General features: G+C 38.9%; 1 protein-coding gene across 4 annotated transcripts in view; it reads right to left on the bottom strand.

The window, feature by feature from the left end:
* The window catches only part of LOC122659828 (probable sphingolipid transporter spinster homolog 2), a 75472-nt gene that overhangs the window by 9713 nt on the left and 51569 nt on the right, over positions 1-14190 (bottom strand). For all 4 annotated transcript variants that reach the window (XM_043854966.1, XM_043854963.1, XM_043854965.1 and 1 more), the window contains exon 12: positions 5915-6028. In XM_043854966.1, the coding sequence (XP_043710901.1) occupies positions 5915-6028 (114 nt within the window). The remainder of the gene's footprint in view (positions 1-5914; positions 6029-14190) is intronic.

Here is a 14190-nt window from a genome sequence, read left to right as displayed (position 1 = left end):
GGCCAAGCTGTCAACTGAATGGATAAAGGAAAGAGCATCCAGAGAGTTCTTCCTTCGTAATTCTTCTTCTTACATTTCCAACTTCAATAGGAGCTCATTAACCTACCCTAGAAAATTCAAGTTCTGCCTAAGCGAGTCCAGCATTTCATTCCATAGAGCTGCAGATTTTGAGGAAACATATGAGGCAATTTCTTTCCCATTTTCTGACAGAGGATGCACTTTGTGGCCCATTCTTTAAGTGAGACAGCTTGGGCCATCTCCTAAGCAAAGCCCCATGCCAAGAACTTTGTTTGGCACCTCCATTTCCAAATTTCCATCATGAATAATGTTAAAAGTTAATACCACAAGGGTACACTTGAAATATCATTTTTATTGGGGTCTTATGCGTCTTGTGTGTGTTACGTAAGTAATAAGGGCATACTCATAATTCTTTTACAATTTTAATTATAAACATACCCTACTACTACTGAGTTAAATATGGCAAACCTTAGTGGACACAACAACTTGCAAATAATTCAGTGACTGAGGGGAGTTCTGATGTGGTGGAATCAAAATGGCACTAATGTTGCTTCTTCATCTGGAGATGGTCAATTAGCATATGTGTCTCGTACTCTCGTGATGATTTGGTCACTCAGTTACTGAGTCGTGTCCAGCAGCTTGCGTCATCCACTTCCTCATCTAGTGCTACACTAGTCCCATAAAAGTATTGCGGCGCTACTTGCTTCTTTGTCTCCTACCAATGAGGTTATTAATTCTGGTAAATCAAATGTGTTCTCTTCTTTTCATAAAACTAGTCATCCTTCTCGAGTAATTTTTGCTAATGGGACTTCTACTCCCGTTTCTGGTCATGGTATAGTTTCTCCTAGTTCATCTTTGTCCTTGTCTTTTGCCCTACATGTGCATCAATTACCTTTAAATATTCTCTCTGTAAGTCAAATTACTAAAACTCTAAACTGTTTTCTTACATTTTTAACTTCCTATTGTGTATTTCAGGATCTTCAGACAAGGAAGAAGATTGGCAGAGGGTGTGAGAAGGATGGTCTCTATTATCTTGATGATGCTTTGTCTTCCATGGTTGCTTCTAATTCTTCTAGTAGTATTTCTCCTCTTTATTGACACTATCGGTGAGGACATTTGTCTCTCTCCAAGCTTCAATAGATGGTTCTTAGTAGCAAATCCATCTCTCATATTGAGTGTGAAGCCTGCGAGCTCAGCAAACATCATCGTACCATCTTTCCTTCCTGTGACTTAGTTAGGAATCCATCAATATTTTCTTTGATTCATTTTGATATTTAGACTAGGCCAAACCTATTTGTCTCATTGAGACTAGGACAAATCTCTAAACCTGTTGATAGTCCCATGGATCATCATCAGAAGCTTACGACCTGTGGTGGTAAAGAGTTTACAAACAAGCACCAATATCAAAGGTTGGTTGGTGAACTTATTTATCTCACTGTGATTAGACCAGATATGTATCTTTTGTAGTGGATGTTATAAGTTAGTTTATGGAGACACTTAAGCAGTATCATTGGGAGGCTGCATGTCGCATCTTACGGTATCTTAAGGGTGCTCCAGGAAAAGGTCTCACTTTCAAATCTCATGGATATGTTGATCTTGCTGGTTATTCTAATGCAGACCGGGCTGGTGTTGAAGGTGATAGGCGGTCTACCATTGGTTACTATACATTTGCTGGTGGTAACCTTGCCACTAAGAGGAGTAAGAAACAAACTACAATGGCGCGGTCTAGAGTTGAAGCTGAGTATAGGGCTATGGCTCATATTGCAGCTGAGTTGATGTGGTTAAACTCTTTTCTTCAATAGCTTGGTTTTCTAACTAATAAGACATTCAACATGTATTGTGACAATCAAGTTGTCATCTATATTGCTAATAATCCAGTTTTTCATGAAAGGGCTAAGAATATTGAAGTTGTTTGTTATTTTGTGTTAGATGTTGTGACTTGTGACGAGGAAAGTGATCTCGACTATGTTTGAAGAGCTTGGTAATTTGTGTACTACAACCTTGTTTAACACTATATTTCTTCCAGGATGTTCCAAGTTGAGCATAAGTCATATTTATGCTCCAACTTGAGAGGGAGAGTTAAGAGTTAGTCCGTAGAGGTATACTTGGAATATCTTTCCTTACTAGGGTCATAGTTCAAAAACCCAGCGAGATCTTTAATATCTCGAGAATCTCGAGCTTATCGAGACGAGATGGCATACGAGACACAAAATATGCACAGTTTCAAATAACTTGACCGAAATTTTGAATATTTCGAGAATCTTGACCTCCTTAGTACTCATAGTATTGTATTGTTGGGACTTGGGAGTTGAGATGTGGAAGACTAGGGTAGTAAGGTGTCTATGAATTATGTATTATTCATTGTACTGGGGTTGGATGTCTATGCAATATACATTGTGAACTCTTCACTGTATCTTGTGGTTCGTAGTAGAAACTTTAAGTCTTTTAACTATGTCTTAAATAATTATTCAATATTATGTGTCTTCATCCATTATTGAACAATTTACTTGTTCTACTTGCCAATTATGTCTCACATCAGTCAAACAATGTGTAGAATAGGCAATATTACATTAAGGGTTCGGCCTTACTGCCAACCAAGGGTGCAAATCCAAAACACCAAATTGGTTATTTTTTTTTTCAATTTGAAGATTTAAATATGTTATCAAGCCTAAAACAAGCTTCCCTTAAAGTTTTAGAGCCAACTATGGCCAACTGCCCACCGAAACATCATTCCGAAACCAAAAAAAAATGCACCGTCTCACCAAGATCCTGAGATCTCGAGAATCTCGACCTGGTTGAGATGAGTTTTCGAACCATGACTAGGGTTTTATGTGTCTTGTGTGTAATACATAAGTAATAAGGGCATACTTATAATTCTTTTACGATTTTAATTATAAATATACCCTACTACTACCAATTGGAAGGTTAAGTTATTCTCTTCAATCGTAGTTTTGCCATATATTCTCTCTTCTTTTCTTCTTCTAGTTATTATTGTTTGTTGTTCTAGGTCTTAAATTGTCACAGAAAAGAAGAATCTCCTTGCAACACAACAATGACATTAAAGGATTATATAATTTGTCTACCAAAGCACATCCAAATGAATAAAGATTATCAACTTCCGATATTATAGAAAGGTAATTTGAGATAGAGAGGTCCACAAATTCATATTCTTCAACATATGGGACTGATCTATGGGTGACCGCTCAACATCTGCAAAATTTTGTTGCATATCATAAAAATTTTTAGTTTCTCCCTTTTCAAACAAAACCATATGCATACCACTCACCCATTCCCATCAAAAGAAAAGCATGGCTAAGATTGATTCTACTCCCTTGCCTCTCTACATAGTATAGAAGAAACCAGAAGATGTTAATGAAACTCCATACAACTCCAATCACTGAAGATAGAAGATGACCAGGTGCTTCATACAACTTCAACAGAACATCATATAACTCCAATTGATATTAATACTACTACTAATAATCATGGTTTGAGTTGCGAAAATAATTTGGTTTCAACCTTGGTCAAAATAAAATTGCACATGATTCTATAGGCATGCAATGTATCAACAGAACCTTGAATATTTTGGTCGAAATCTCGTACAATTTCAGCATTTCGGTTTTGTACCGCTGAAACATTACATTACTTGTACTTAAGGGAACACGTTCTCTGTCCAGGAACGTGGCCCCTGCACCAGCACAGGGGCCAATGGGAGCGCACGTGGATGCATCATCAGAGGCAGGATTTCCACCTTTCATGGGGGACGGGTTGGTCATTTCACCCCCATCTTGTGTCTGGTCGCAGGAACCACACTCCTGGACAGAGTCCTTTTTCCCTTAAATACCAAAATCGGTTGATATGGGTCTCTGTTTCTACCCATTTTGACATATTTCGACCGGAAATGGAGATTTCACTAGAAACTCATATATTTTGAGTTTTTTGGCCATTCCACTTGCAAATCTTGGTGGAACAACGTGTTGGAAGCTTCTACAACACATATACAGTGAAGATTTGGTGCATTTGAACAAGATTTCTTGAAGATTCATAGTCTGAGATAAACCATTTCTGAGATAAATTTTTTCTTTTCTTGCAACAAATTTTTGAAAGAAAAAAAATAGGATTAATACTTATTGGTTGGAGCTCAATTTTATATATGTTAGACATCGTTGGCCGATCTACGGCCTCACGGAGTCGCTTTTTCCTACCAAAAAACAAATTTTTAATATTAAAAAATTAGAAAATAATTTACAAATTAAAAAAATTACGAAAAAAGAAGGGAAATATTATGATTTAGTATGAAATTTTCTGAAGGTATTGTTTCAGTATTTTCAACTCAAAATAATGCTTAACGTGTTATTCCATAGTTAAATCTTGGTTAATTAGGGTATTATTATTTAAAGAAGTATAAAAATTAGTTTTAATTAAGAAAAAATTAGAGTAAAGTAGAAATTAGGAAATAATTTTTTTGTTATCATATAGGATTTTAATTGAAGTAGAAAATTTAATAATGTGATGTTTTTTGTTGCAACAGTATAAGAAGAGTACATAATGAACTACTCAAGGAGGAGATGAGGGTGACATAGCATGGAGAGATGGAATAACCATTGGAAATGACAAGAAGAAATCTTAATACAATTATTGTGGGAAGAAAATCATGGGAAGTGGGGCCACTAGACTGAAGTGGCATATGGCAGGTGGATACAAGGATGTGGCCAAATGCCCCAGGGTTCCTCTTTCGGTACAAAAGGCCTTGGCTACCCTTATGAAGAGAGGAATAAAGAGCAAGTTAGATAAGCAAAGGTCAAGCTAAGAGTTTGACAAGGTACTTCTGTAGAACAGGCAGAGGCAGGAGTGGGGGACTCAGACTCTGATTTTGATACTGATGAAGACTACTTGCCTGCTGATGTGGAGACAGAGACAGAGACAGAGGCAGGGGCAAGACAGATATGGCAGGCTAGGGCTGCGAGCTGTATTACACATGTAGGAGCAGGATAGACCTAGAGAGTTCAAGGGAGGAGCTGGTTCCTCGAGAGCAGCTGCAACAGAGGCTGGTCCTACTAGTTCTTCTGCACAAGGTAGGAAGAAACATAAGCAGACGGAGTTACCTTTCGGAGGTCACAGAGTGTGAGGATGGTGAGTACCCACCTCCAGTAGATGAGCAGGATGATGTTGTCGACATACTTGAGCAAGATCCTGTATTTTTCAGGACCGGAACTAGTACAGAGCGAAAGCTGAAGCATGCGTGATCTGATTGGAAGGGTAAGGTAGGTGATGCCGTGTCAAAGTGGTTCTTTTACCACTGAAATAGTCAAACAAAACCAACCACCGAAATGTGCAGAGTTTCGACTGAAATTCGGTGGTTTCGCGAATTTAGTTTTAATCATGGTCGAACTGACTTCTTCTTCTTTTATTTTTTGGTGAAAGTCGAACTGACTTCTTGTACCTTGCTAATAATAGTCTTTGCCATAAAGGCAGGAAAGGCAACAGTCATCCAGCAAGACAAAAAAGGTGACAGTCAGACACCTCCTAATCAGGAACCCAAGGCCTGAATTACGGCAAAACACTCCAATCAACAGAAGGAAACATAGAGGTCATCCCTATCATCCAGCGACCAAGAAACCCAGGAGAAACTGAAACACTTCTTAATTTATTATCACCACATTTAGGGGGTAAAGAGAACCTAGATTCTGCTGAAAGAAGATGCTCTCTCCAAATATTCCACACCTCCAAGAACACTAGAAGACAAATATTGTATCCAATTATTGTAGCTGAAATAAATATAATAACATTTCTGCATGCGTTAAAGTAGATAACAAACCAAACTGCAAATAATCAAACAAAGTATGTTCAAGCAAAGACAAGCAGTCCACAAACACATTCTTCAAACTCAATTTACCTTAAAAGCATTGGAGATTGTAGAATTCATGCGATCAAGAACAACACCTCCAGCTACTGTTCCAACAATGCCACAGACAACTGTAATCCCCCCAAACACCATATCTGCATCACTCTGCAAAAAAGATCTGATTAACTAATAATGCAATCATGATAACTGAAGACGGAAACAACCCACATAGAGATACCACATAAAGTTGTTATTACTCTCCCCCCCCCCCCCTAAAAAATGAAGACAGTAAAGAATGTGTTTAACATAAATCATGTGAACAATAAATTAAATAGAAAAAAAAAAAAACTCATGGAGATTCTCCCAAGAGTATCTATGAGCAACATGCGACATTAAAAGCATCCATTATTGTCTATAGTTAAATATCCTTCAGTTGGGGCCGGGTAGAGTATAATGGCACATTTTAATCAAGTGGGATAATTCATATTATCCTGATCTAACTAGGTAATCAGCAGCAGAATTCCTTAACAATGGGAAAAAGATCCACTATCAAAAGAAAAGAATGATCAGAGACTGAAGGAAGACTTTCAGTCAAGTAAATAATACAGATAAAGAAGCCTCATAAGTTATAGCATTGATCAACAACAACAACCATAACCTTATCCCCAAGGATTTAAGTATCGGTATCGGGTATCGTATCGGTCGGGCGATTTTAAGAGATGTATCGTATCGTATCGGAGATACGTATCGACCGGTGCAGAAACGCATGAAAATGATCAAAATACACATGGAAATACACTTTTGGACAATAAAAACAATATAAACAAGCAATTTGTGTGGGCTGTTAGATGCAGCAAAAAAAAACTACCTTTCCCTTCAAGAACACCTTTTGATTTCGAATGTGGGCTGTTAGATGCAGCAAATGATGAGATTTCACCTCCTTTAGGATCGTTTTTGGCAAAGGAATCAAAGCCCTCAACAAATCTTTGGCAAAAACCAAGTTTAAAGATGTTTTTTGATGGGTTTCTCAAAGCTGGAACTGTTTTTTTTCCGCCAGCCTGCTCCTGCTCGAGTTTTCTGTTCTGAGAAGACTTGGGCCCATGTGGTTTTTAAGTTGCCGATACGTATCGAGACGTCTCGATATGTATCGATATGTATCGGTCGATACATATCGATACATACCGAGACGTCTCGATACGGCTCGATACGTATCGTTATTTCAAAAATAATAAAATAATGGTTTAAATCATGTCTCGTCTGTATCGATATGTATCGACCGTATCATATTGTATCGATATGTATCGGTCGATACATACCGATACATTCGAGACATTTACATTTAAAAAAAAAAAAAGATACGTCTCGACCTGTCTCGTCTCGGGCACGACCGATACCGAGACGTATCGGCCGAGACGATACGATACGCTCCGATACTTAATTCCTTGCTTATCCCAACTAAATTTGGACAGTAATAGAAATAAGAGCAGTAAAAAAAAAGGGTTAAAAAAATAAATAATAAAATAAAATTACTAAAGGAAGAAGTCTAAGCAGTAGTCAAAGCAGCATCCCAGGAACATCCCCCTACGAGGGGTCGGCTACATGGGTCCTTGTCCTCCAAACAACTCTATCCGCGGTCATACTAGGATCGAACCCTACCATAAGCATATCCTTTCTTACCGCTTCTCCAATAGTCATTTTAGGCCTGCCCCTACCTCTTTTAGCTCCTTCAAATTGAATCTGGTCACTCTTCCTTAATGGTGCATCCATGGGTCTCCTTTGGACATGACCAAACCACCTCAAGCGGCTCTCACGAAGTTTGTCCTAGATTGGTGCAACTCCCAATTCGGTTCTAATACAAACATTCCTTACTCTATCTCTTCTGCTCTTGCCACACATCCTCCTCAACATCCTCATCTCCGATACACTCATCTTATCTATGTTACTCTTCTTAACTGCCCAACATTCCGCTCCATATGTCATCGCTGGTCTTATTACTGTCCTGTAGAATTTCCCCTTGAGCTTAATAGGCATGCGTTTGTCACATAAAAATCCTGAAGCTCCTCTCCACTTCATCCATCTTACTTTAATTCTGTGGGAAACATCAACTTCTATATCACCCTCTTTGTTAATGGTTGACCCTAGGTATCTAAAGCATTCATTTTGTGGTAACTCTCGCTCCTCAAGGTTCACCACTTCATCACCTCTCCTGCTTTAACTGAAGTTACACATCATATATTCTGTCTTTGGCCTGAAATTATAGCACTGATCAATAATATTATAATAATATATACAACTAGCAATCAGAACTACGATTGCATCTAAAGCAGCCCAACAGAGAGAAACCAAAAAGCACTATTAGTCACTGATTAGAAAAGAAAACCAAGTAAATCAACCCCTCTTCGGAATAATATTTATGGCGTAGGAAAATCACAGAAACAACTTTATCTTAGTCAAAATACGTATTGGTATGAGTTGTATATCTTATGTTCCATGGATTTCGATATAATTGGCCTCCTTAAGGAGCCTATATGAAGGTAGCATGGTTCGAGAACTCGGTTTCAGTATTGGTTTCCCCCAACCAAAAAACCGAGTTGGATCGAGATCTCAGCAAGATCTTGGCGAGTTGGTGCATTTTTTTTTTAACTCGGTTGCTGGTTTTGGTGGGTTATTTACCTAGTTTGGTCATGAAAGTTGGTATACAGCCTATTTTGGGCCATTTAAACACAATGACACTAACAGATTTTGAAAAATCAAAGTCCAAATAGGAGTTTGACTTAGTGGGAAATCAGGACAAACATTTTTTTTTTTTTTTTGTTTTAAAAACCCGAATATTACCTGAGACCCGGGCTAGCCCCTGAGCTTTTATTAGATATAAAAAAAAATAACAAATACAGGGGGGGACATGCCGCCTTACCCCAACCCAACCTTTATGAACTCACTCCTCACTAAACAGCCCTAGCAGCCCTTACAAAAGAAATTGCAATAGCACAAGAGCCTAGCATCTAAGAATAGGCAGTCCTGCTTTGTCCTCACGCAAGATGCTTTGCAGGGGTCCCATAGGTATGTTCCTAGGTCGAAACCTGGCAGAAGCCTCAGTATCACAAGCTAAATTGGCCAACTAGTCTGCCGTCCTGTTGCTCTCCCGATAAGAAAAGGTCACATGTGACCGTGTGGAGTCGACAAGCTCCAGGATCTCCTTAAACCAGTACCAACTCTCCCACAATTTACACTTCCTCATATTAACAACCCTTACCGTTGTCTCGGAGTCAGAATTAACTACCACATCCATTAGACCCATCTCTTTGCATATTTTAAGGCCATCCCTCAGAGCTCTCAGCTCCGCCAAAGAGTTCGTGCAGGGACCATAAAAACTAGAGAAGGCAGCCAGCAAAACCCTATTTCTGTCCCTAACTATCCCTCCCCCACCACCTTGACCTGGGTTGCCTCGGCAGGCTCCATCCACATTCAGCTTAACCGAAGTGAAAGGGGGGCACCAATACACTAGACATGGGCGTTTCCTCCTCCTGATTGGTGCCGACAAACCAAAGCATTGAAGCAATAAAATGTCCCTAGCTGAAGCATGGCTACCAGTCAATCAGGACAAACACTTATTTATAACAGAAACCAGGAAATGCACTTATTTATGCCTAATATCATTTGTTATTTCATTTACTTAAGATATTATTAAAAAATAAGAAAATACCCCCTTATTTGAATCCAATAAAAATAGTTAAAAAATAAAATTCCAAAAGGATAAAAAATCAACCCCCCAGTTCAAGAACAAAAACTGGATTTTCGGCGGTAGGTGCAATTTTCAACTTTTAAATGCTAGGGTTTTTCTTAAATCTATACATTCCATAAATCTTAATATATTAAAAAATTGCTAAAAACCAAAAGCGCAATAAAATATTCATTTGTTTTGATGTCTAAAAAAAAATTTTCATTCAGAACGATTTTGACAGCATTCTAAGTTTGACCGAAACATAACTCCTTTAATATAAATCAGATTTAAACAATCTTGGATTTGTTTGAAAGCTTTTCATTTGATTTTATAACTGTTTTTATTGGAATCAAATAGAGGGGTATTTGCTTATTTATGAATAATATCTTAAGTAAATGAAAACATTTACTTAAATGATATTTGGCATAAATAAGTGCATGTCCTGGTTTCTGGCATAAGTGTATGTCCTGCTTTCTGGCATAAATAAGTGTCTGTATACCAAGGTTTCCGACCGAGACCACCGAGATCTCGATATCTCGGCCGAGACACTATATTTCTCCATTTCACCTTCAATCTCTTCTCGGTTTTGAAAAAACCGAGATTTCGACGAGTTCCTGAACTATGGAAGGTAGTAATTCAGAACATGAATTTTTTAGTCTAGTTTCAAAGTCCTCTTAGTTTCTAATTCCTAGTAGTTCCATGCTAGCTTTAGTCTGCCTTAATTTTCTATTTCAGTTTATTTTATATTTTAATTTCAAGTAGATGGTTTAAGCCTACTTTTAATTTCATTTCTTTTGTCTGTGTTAGACTCTTATGTCAACTAAAAGATTGAGTATGGTAAAAGTTTCTATTTTTGAGCTATGTTTGAGTGTTAATACCAAGTACTCATAATCAACTTCTTAAATATGAGCTCAAAGGTTTATTTACTTGGTTTACAGACCACGGAGTAAACGTCCACACCCTCTATTATCCTATTTGTTAGAATAAGTGGGAGTATTTTGAGCAAGGGTAGAATTGTAATTATGGTTGTGACATTGTTCACGCAAACAATGATGGTGAACAGTGTTGGGTCAATTTTGTAATTTTTCTCTCTCCTCTTCTATTATAAATAGAGGGGCTTGGATGTTCATTAACACATCTAAGCATTGAGCTCTATTCTTTCTTGTTAACATGGCATCAGAGCAGGTTTGAGTGTGGGTTCAAATCCCTCTTCTCTTTCTCCCATTTTTTCCCTACTTTTTTCTCCCATCTTATTCTTTCTCGTTCTCCTTTTTTTTCTCTGGTTTCTTTCGTTGTTACAGGGCAGCACTAATGAGGTGATCCATGGATCTAGTTGCATCCCCTCAATACCTCATTCATTGATGACCTAATTCAAGATTGATAGCAGCTGTGCCACTTCCTACCTGCGAATTTTGAAGCTTTACCTTGGGGACTGCTTCCTTCTCTATCCGTGAGGATCAATTATCTTTTTCTTAGAAGATCAAGAACAGCAGGAATTTTTTGGACAAGCTACTATTTTTCAGCCTCTTCCCTTCGTCGATATCAGCCAAATTTTTGGGTTTTTTTCAAAACCCTGACAAGATCGATCTAGGGTTTCTGGGCTTCTGTTGCTGCTGATTTTTGGAGGAGTGTTTCACCATCAACTAAAGAGTACTTGATCTGTTTCTCGGCCACATCAGCTTTGGTTTTTGATTCCCTTCTATTGCGCCCTAATGTCTAACGACACTTTTACTGTTACTTTGGCTTTGATGGACAGCCACGACAAGAGTATCTTCCCTTTGCTTCCTCCATCAAACTTGATGGAATTAATTACCTGATGTGGTCCAGATCTACATATCACATTATTGCTGGTCGTGGTCTCACTGGACATATCACTGCCACTGCCGAGAAACCATCTACTGCTGGTCCTGTCACACCCCGGCCCGGTAAAAAAGGGCCAAGTGCGACTGGATGTCTCGGACACCCAGAGAATCCCACCAGGATTGCAAATGCAGTGTTCTATTCGCAGTTTCATCCATATTTATCAGAATTTAAAATGCAACGGAAGCAATAATAGAGCAATAAACAATAAATAAGGAAAGACTAATGATAGTATTATATTCAAAAGAAGCTTATTTGTACATCATTTACATTGGAACCCAAAAAGAGATAAGATAAGCTCAAAAACCAACAGATTAGTAACTATAGCTATACAAAAGTGTTATAAACCAAAAAGGGAAGGAGAGTAGCTTGGTCAGCCCGGACGTTCAAGAGAACGCGCAGTCATCGCAAGAGCACGAAGTAGCGTGCTTAACAAAGAAAGGAGTAAGAACTCCAGAAGCAGGAAGAACATCCTCGCTAGGAGAAGTCCCCACAGAAGCAGCAACAGCAACGGTAGCAGTTTCGTCTATAAAAGAAGGACGTCCATTGGGGTGAGCTCTCCACTGAGCCCAGTAAGGGGTGGGGGAAACATACATACACAATAAATTCATGATGCATGTCCTAACTAATATGTTCTTAGCACAATCACTAAGTCTCATGAGGTTTAAGTACTATGAGTAGTAGATGCTAACCTCGAAGAAAATCCGCCAAGAAAGACAGTCACAAGGCAGCTAACCTGACAAACCCCCAATGACCAACTGGAAGACATGACACAAGGCAGCTCCAGACATCGGTCACCCGAGAAACCATTCTACTACGGTGAGGACCCGCCAGATCGGCATGACACCAGGCAGCGGACCCGACAAACCCTCAATGGCCAACCCTGTCTGTTTATTCCCACAGCAGAGCAGACACGCTAATATGGGACAGATGATGGCACCCCGGCATGTCCCTTCGGCTGTACCACGGGTTGTCTAACACCTTTCCCCCTGTTGGTAAGGGGCGTAGTACTGGGTTATAAATAACAACCTAACCCAGTGCAATCTAATTAGGATGTTGCAATCATGGATTAAGTTATAGAGTACTGATTTCTATCATCACTAATTTCACATAAATAATATATTAGTGCACTGCAATGCAGCATGCTCATATGCAGCCTAGTTCACAGTGCATTCTAATGCATTAAAAACAAGCTAGGAAACTATATGTCTCAGATACAGTTATAATGATGCATGGTATGGCAATCAACACAATATAGAAATTAAGATGACAAACACACATAAATTAAGGTCAAAGTCCCCTTACCTGGATCGAAGTCTAATTCAACTAGGTAATTCCCCAATAGGTCAGCAAAGCACACAAGGACAGCAGAGAAACAGACCCTAATATCATAACAACACAATATATATTAGGTCTAATTTGAAGTCAGGACAATTCCAAAATAACAGGGCAGCAAGGGCACCAAAAAGGACCAGCCGGATGCAGACTCCAACAGGGCCGGTCGACCGCCCATGGACCTGCAACTCCATCCGGGAGTGTGTCCGAATTTGGGGTTTTTGCTATTTTTGGGCAGATCTTTACATGCATGGGCCCAAATTGATGTTTTAACATCATTTCAAGGTGGGTCAGTCTACCTAGGTTTTCAATTTCATAATTAGTTAGTTAATTTAGGAATTTCTTCAGCTAGGTTAGGGTTTACTATACAGGTAATAACTTCAACACTTAAGGTCTAATTAGAGTTTAACACTCAATTTCAGGTCTGATTGGGCTGGAATTAGTTAGAACAGCCCAATCTCACAACAAAATCTAATTATTCAAGCTTAACTTTGAAGCTTTAATGGAGTCCAGCCATCTTAGGTGTATTTAGACTAAAAAGAAACTAAACTTAGAGGAGAAGGAGAAGGATACAGCAAGGATTCTCAGGGCTTACCAGAAATTAGAGGCAGAACAAGTGCTGGAAGCACTTCTAATGGAGATTCAAGTTCAGGTTCGGTTGTAAGAGGTAAGCCTTCAAGAGCAGCCCCAATTTCTCTCTTCTTCTCTTCTCTTTTCCTCTTTCTTTCTTTCTCTCCTAAGCTGGAACGAATTTTCAGTTTCTTTAAGATGTGAATAGTGATAGATTTTAATAGGTTTTGATATATATAGATTTCACTTAACTACTAAGGGGCAGTTTGGTCAATTGGTCTATAAATTATATTTAAACCTGTATTTCAGTATTTAAAGCCTTAATCTAAGCACTGGGTGATGTCATGCGACAACAAAGGTGATCCGGACACGGGTAAATGTCCGGGACAGTGTTCTCCACTGGGAAAGTGGGTCCCACAGGGGCAAATTTACATAGACACCCCCTCTAATCTTAATCGGTCGTACAAAACACTTATATAAATATAAATAACTCACACTTACAATAATTTTAATTGAGGGAGAGCATTTGCATGACCTCCAGAGAGCAGATCCGGCACAGGTAACTCCGGTGCGGGGTTTCACGGGGGTCCTCTGACTCCAACAGAGCAAGCTGAGAAGAATCCCTGGAGTCCTCCATGGGTGTGTCGAGGGATTCGTCTATATCCTCGACCGATATAGTCCATAGCGTCGATGCTAGCATAAACTAAAAGCTGGAACCTAAAATCACACAAGTTCCAAAAGTTAAAATTTATTCGGAAATTTGACTGGGTTTCACAGGTCCTCTTCAGGATCGATGGATCTCCAATGACTCTCAAGTCAAGTCTTTTTCACTTAACTCAAT

The sequence above is a fragment of the Telopea speciosissima genome, chromosome 4 (genome assembly GCF_018873765.1).
Source record: "Telopea speciosissima isolate NSW1024214 ecotype Mountain lineage chromosome 4, Tspe_v1, whole genome shotgun sequence".
NCBI classification, from domain to species: Eukaryota; Viridiplantae; Streptophyta; class Magnoliopsida; order Proteales; family Proteaceae; genus Telopea; species Telopea speciosissima.
This window is presented reverse-complemented; position numbering and strand designations above follow the sequence as displayed.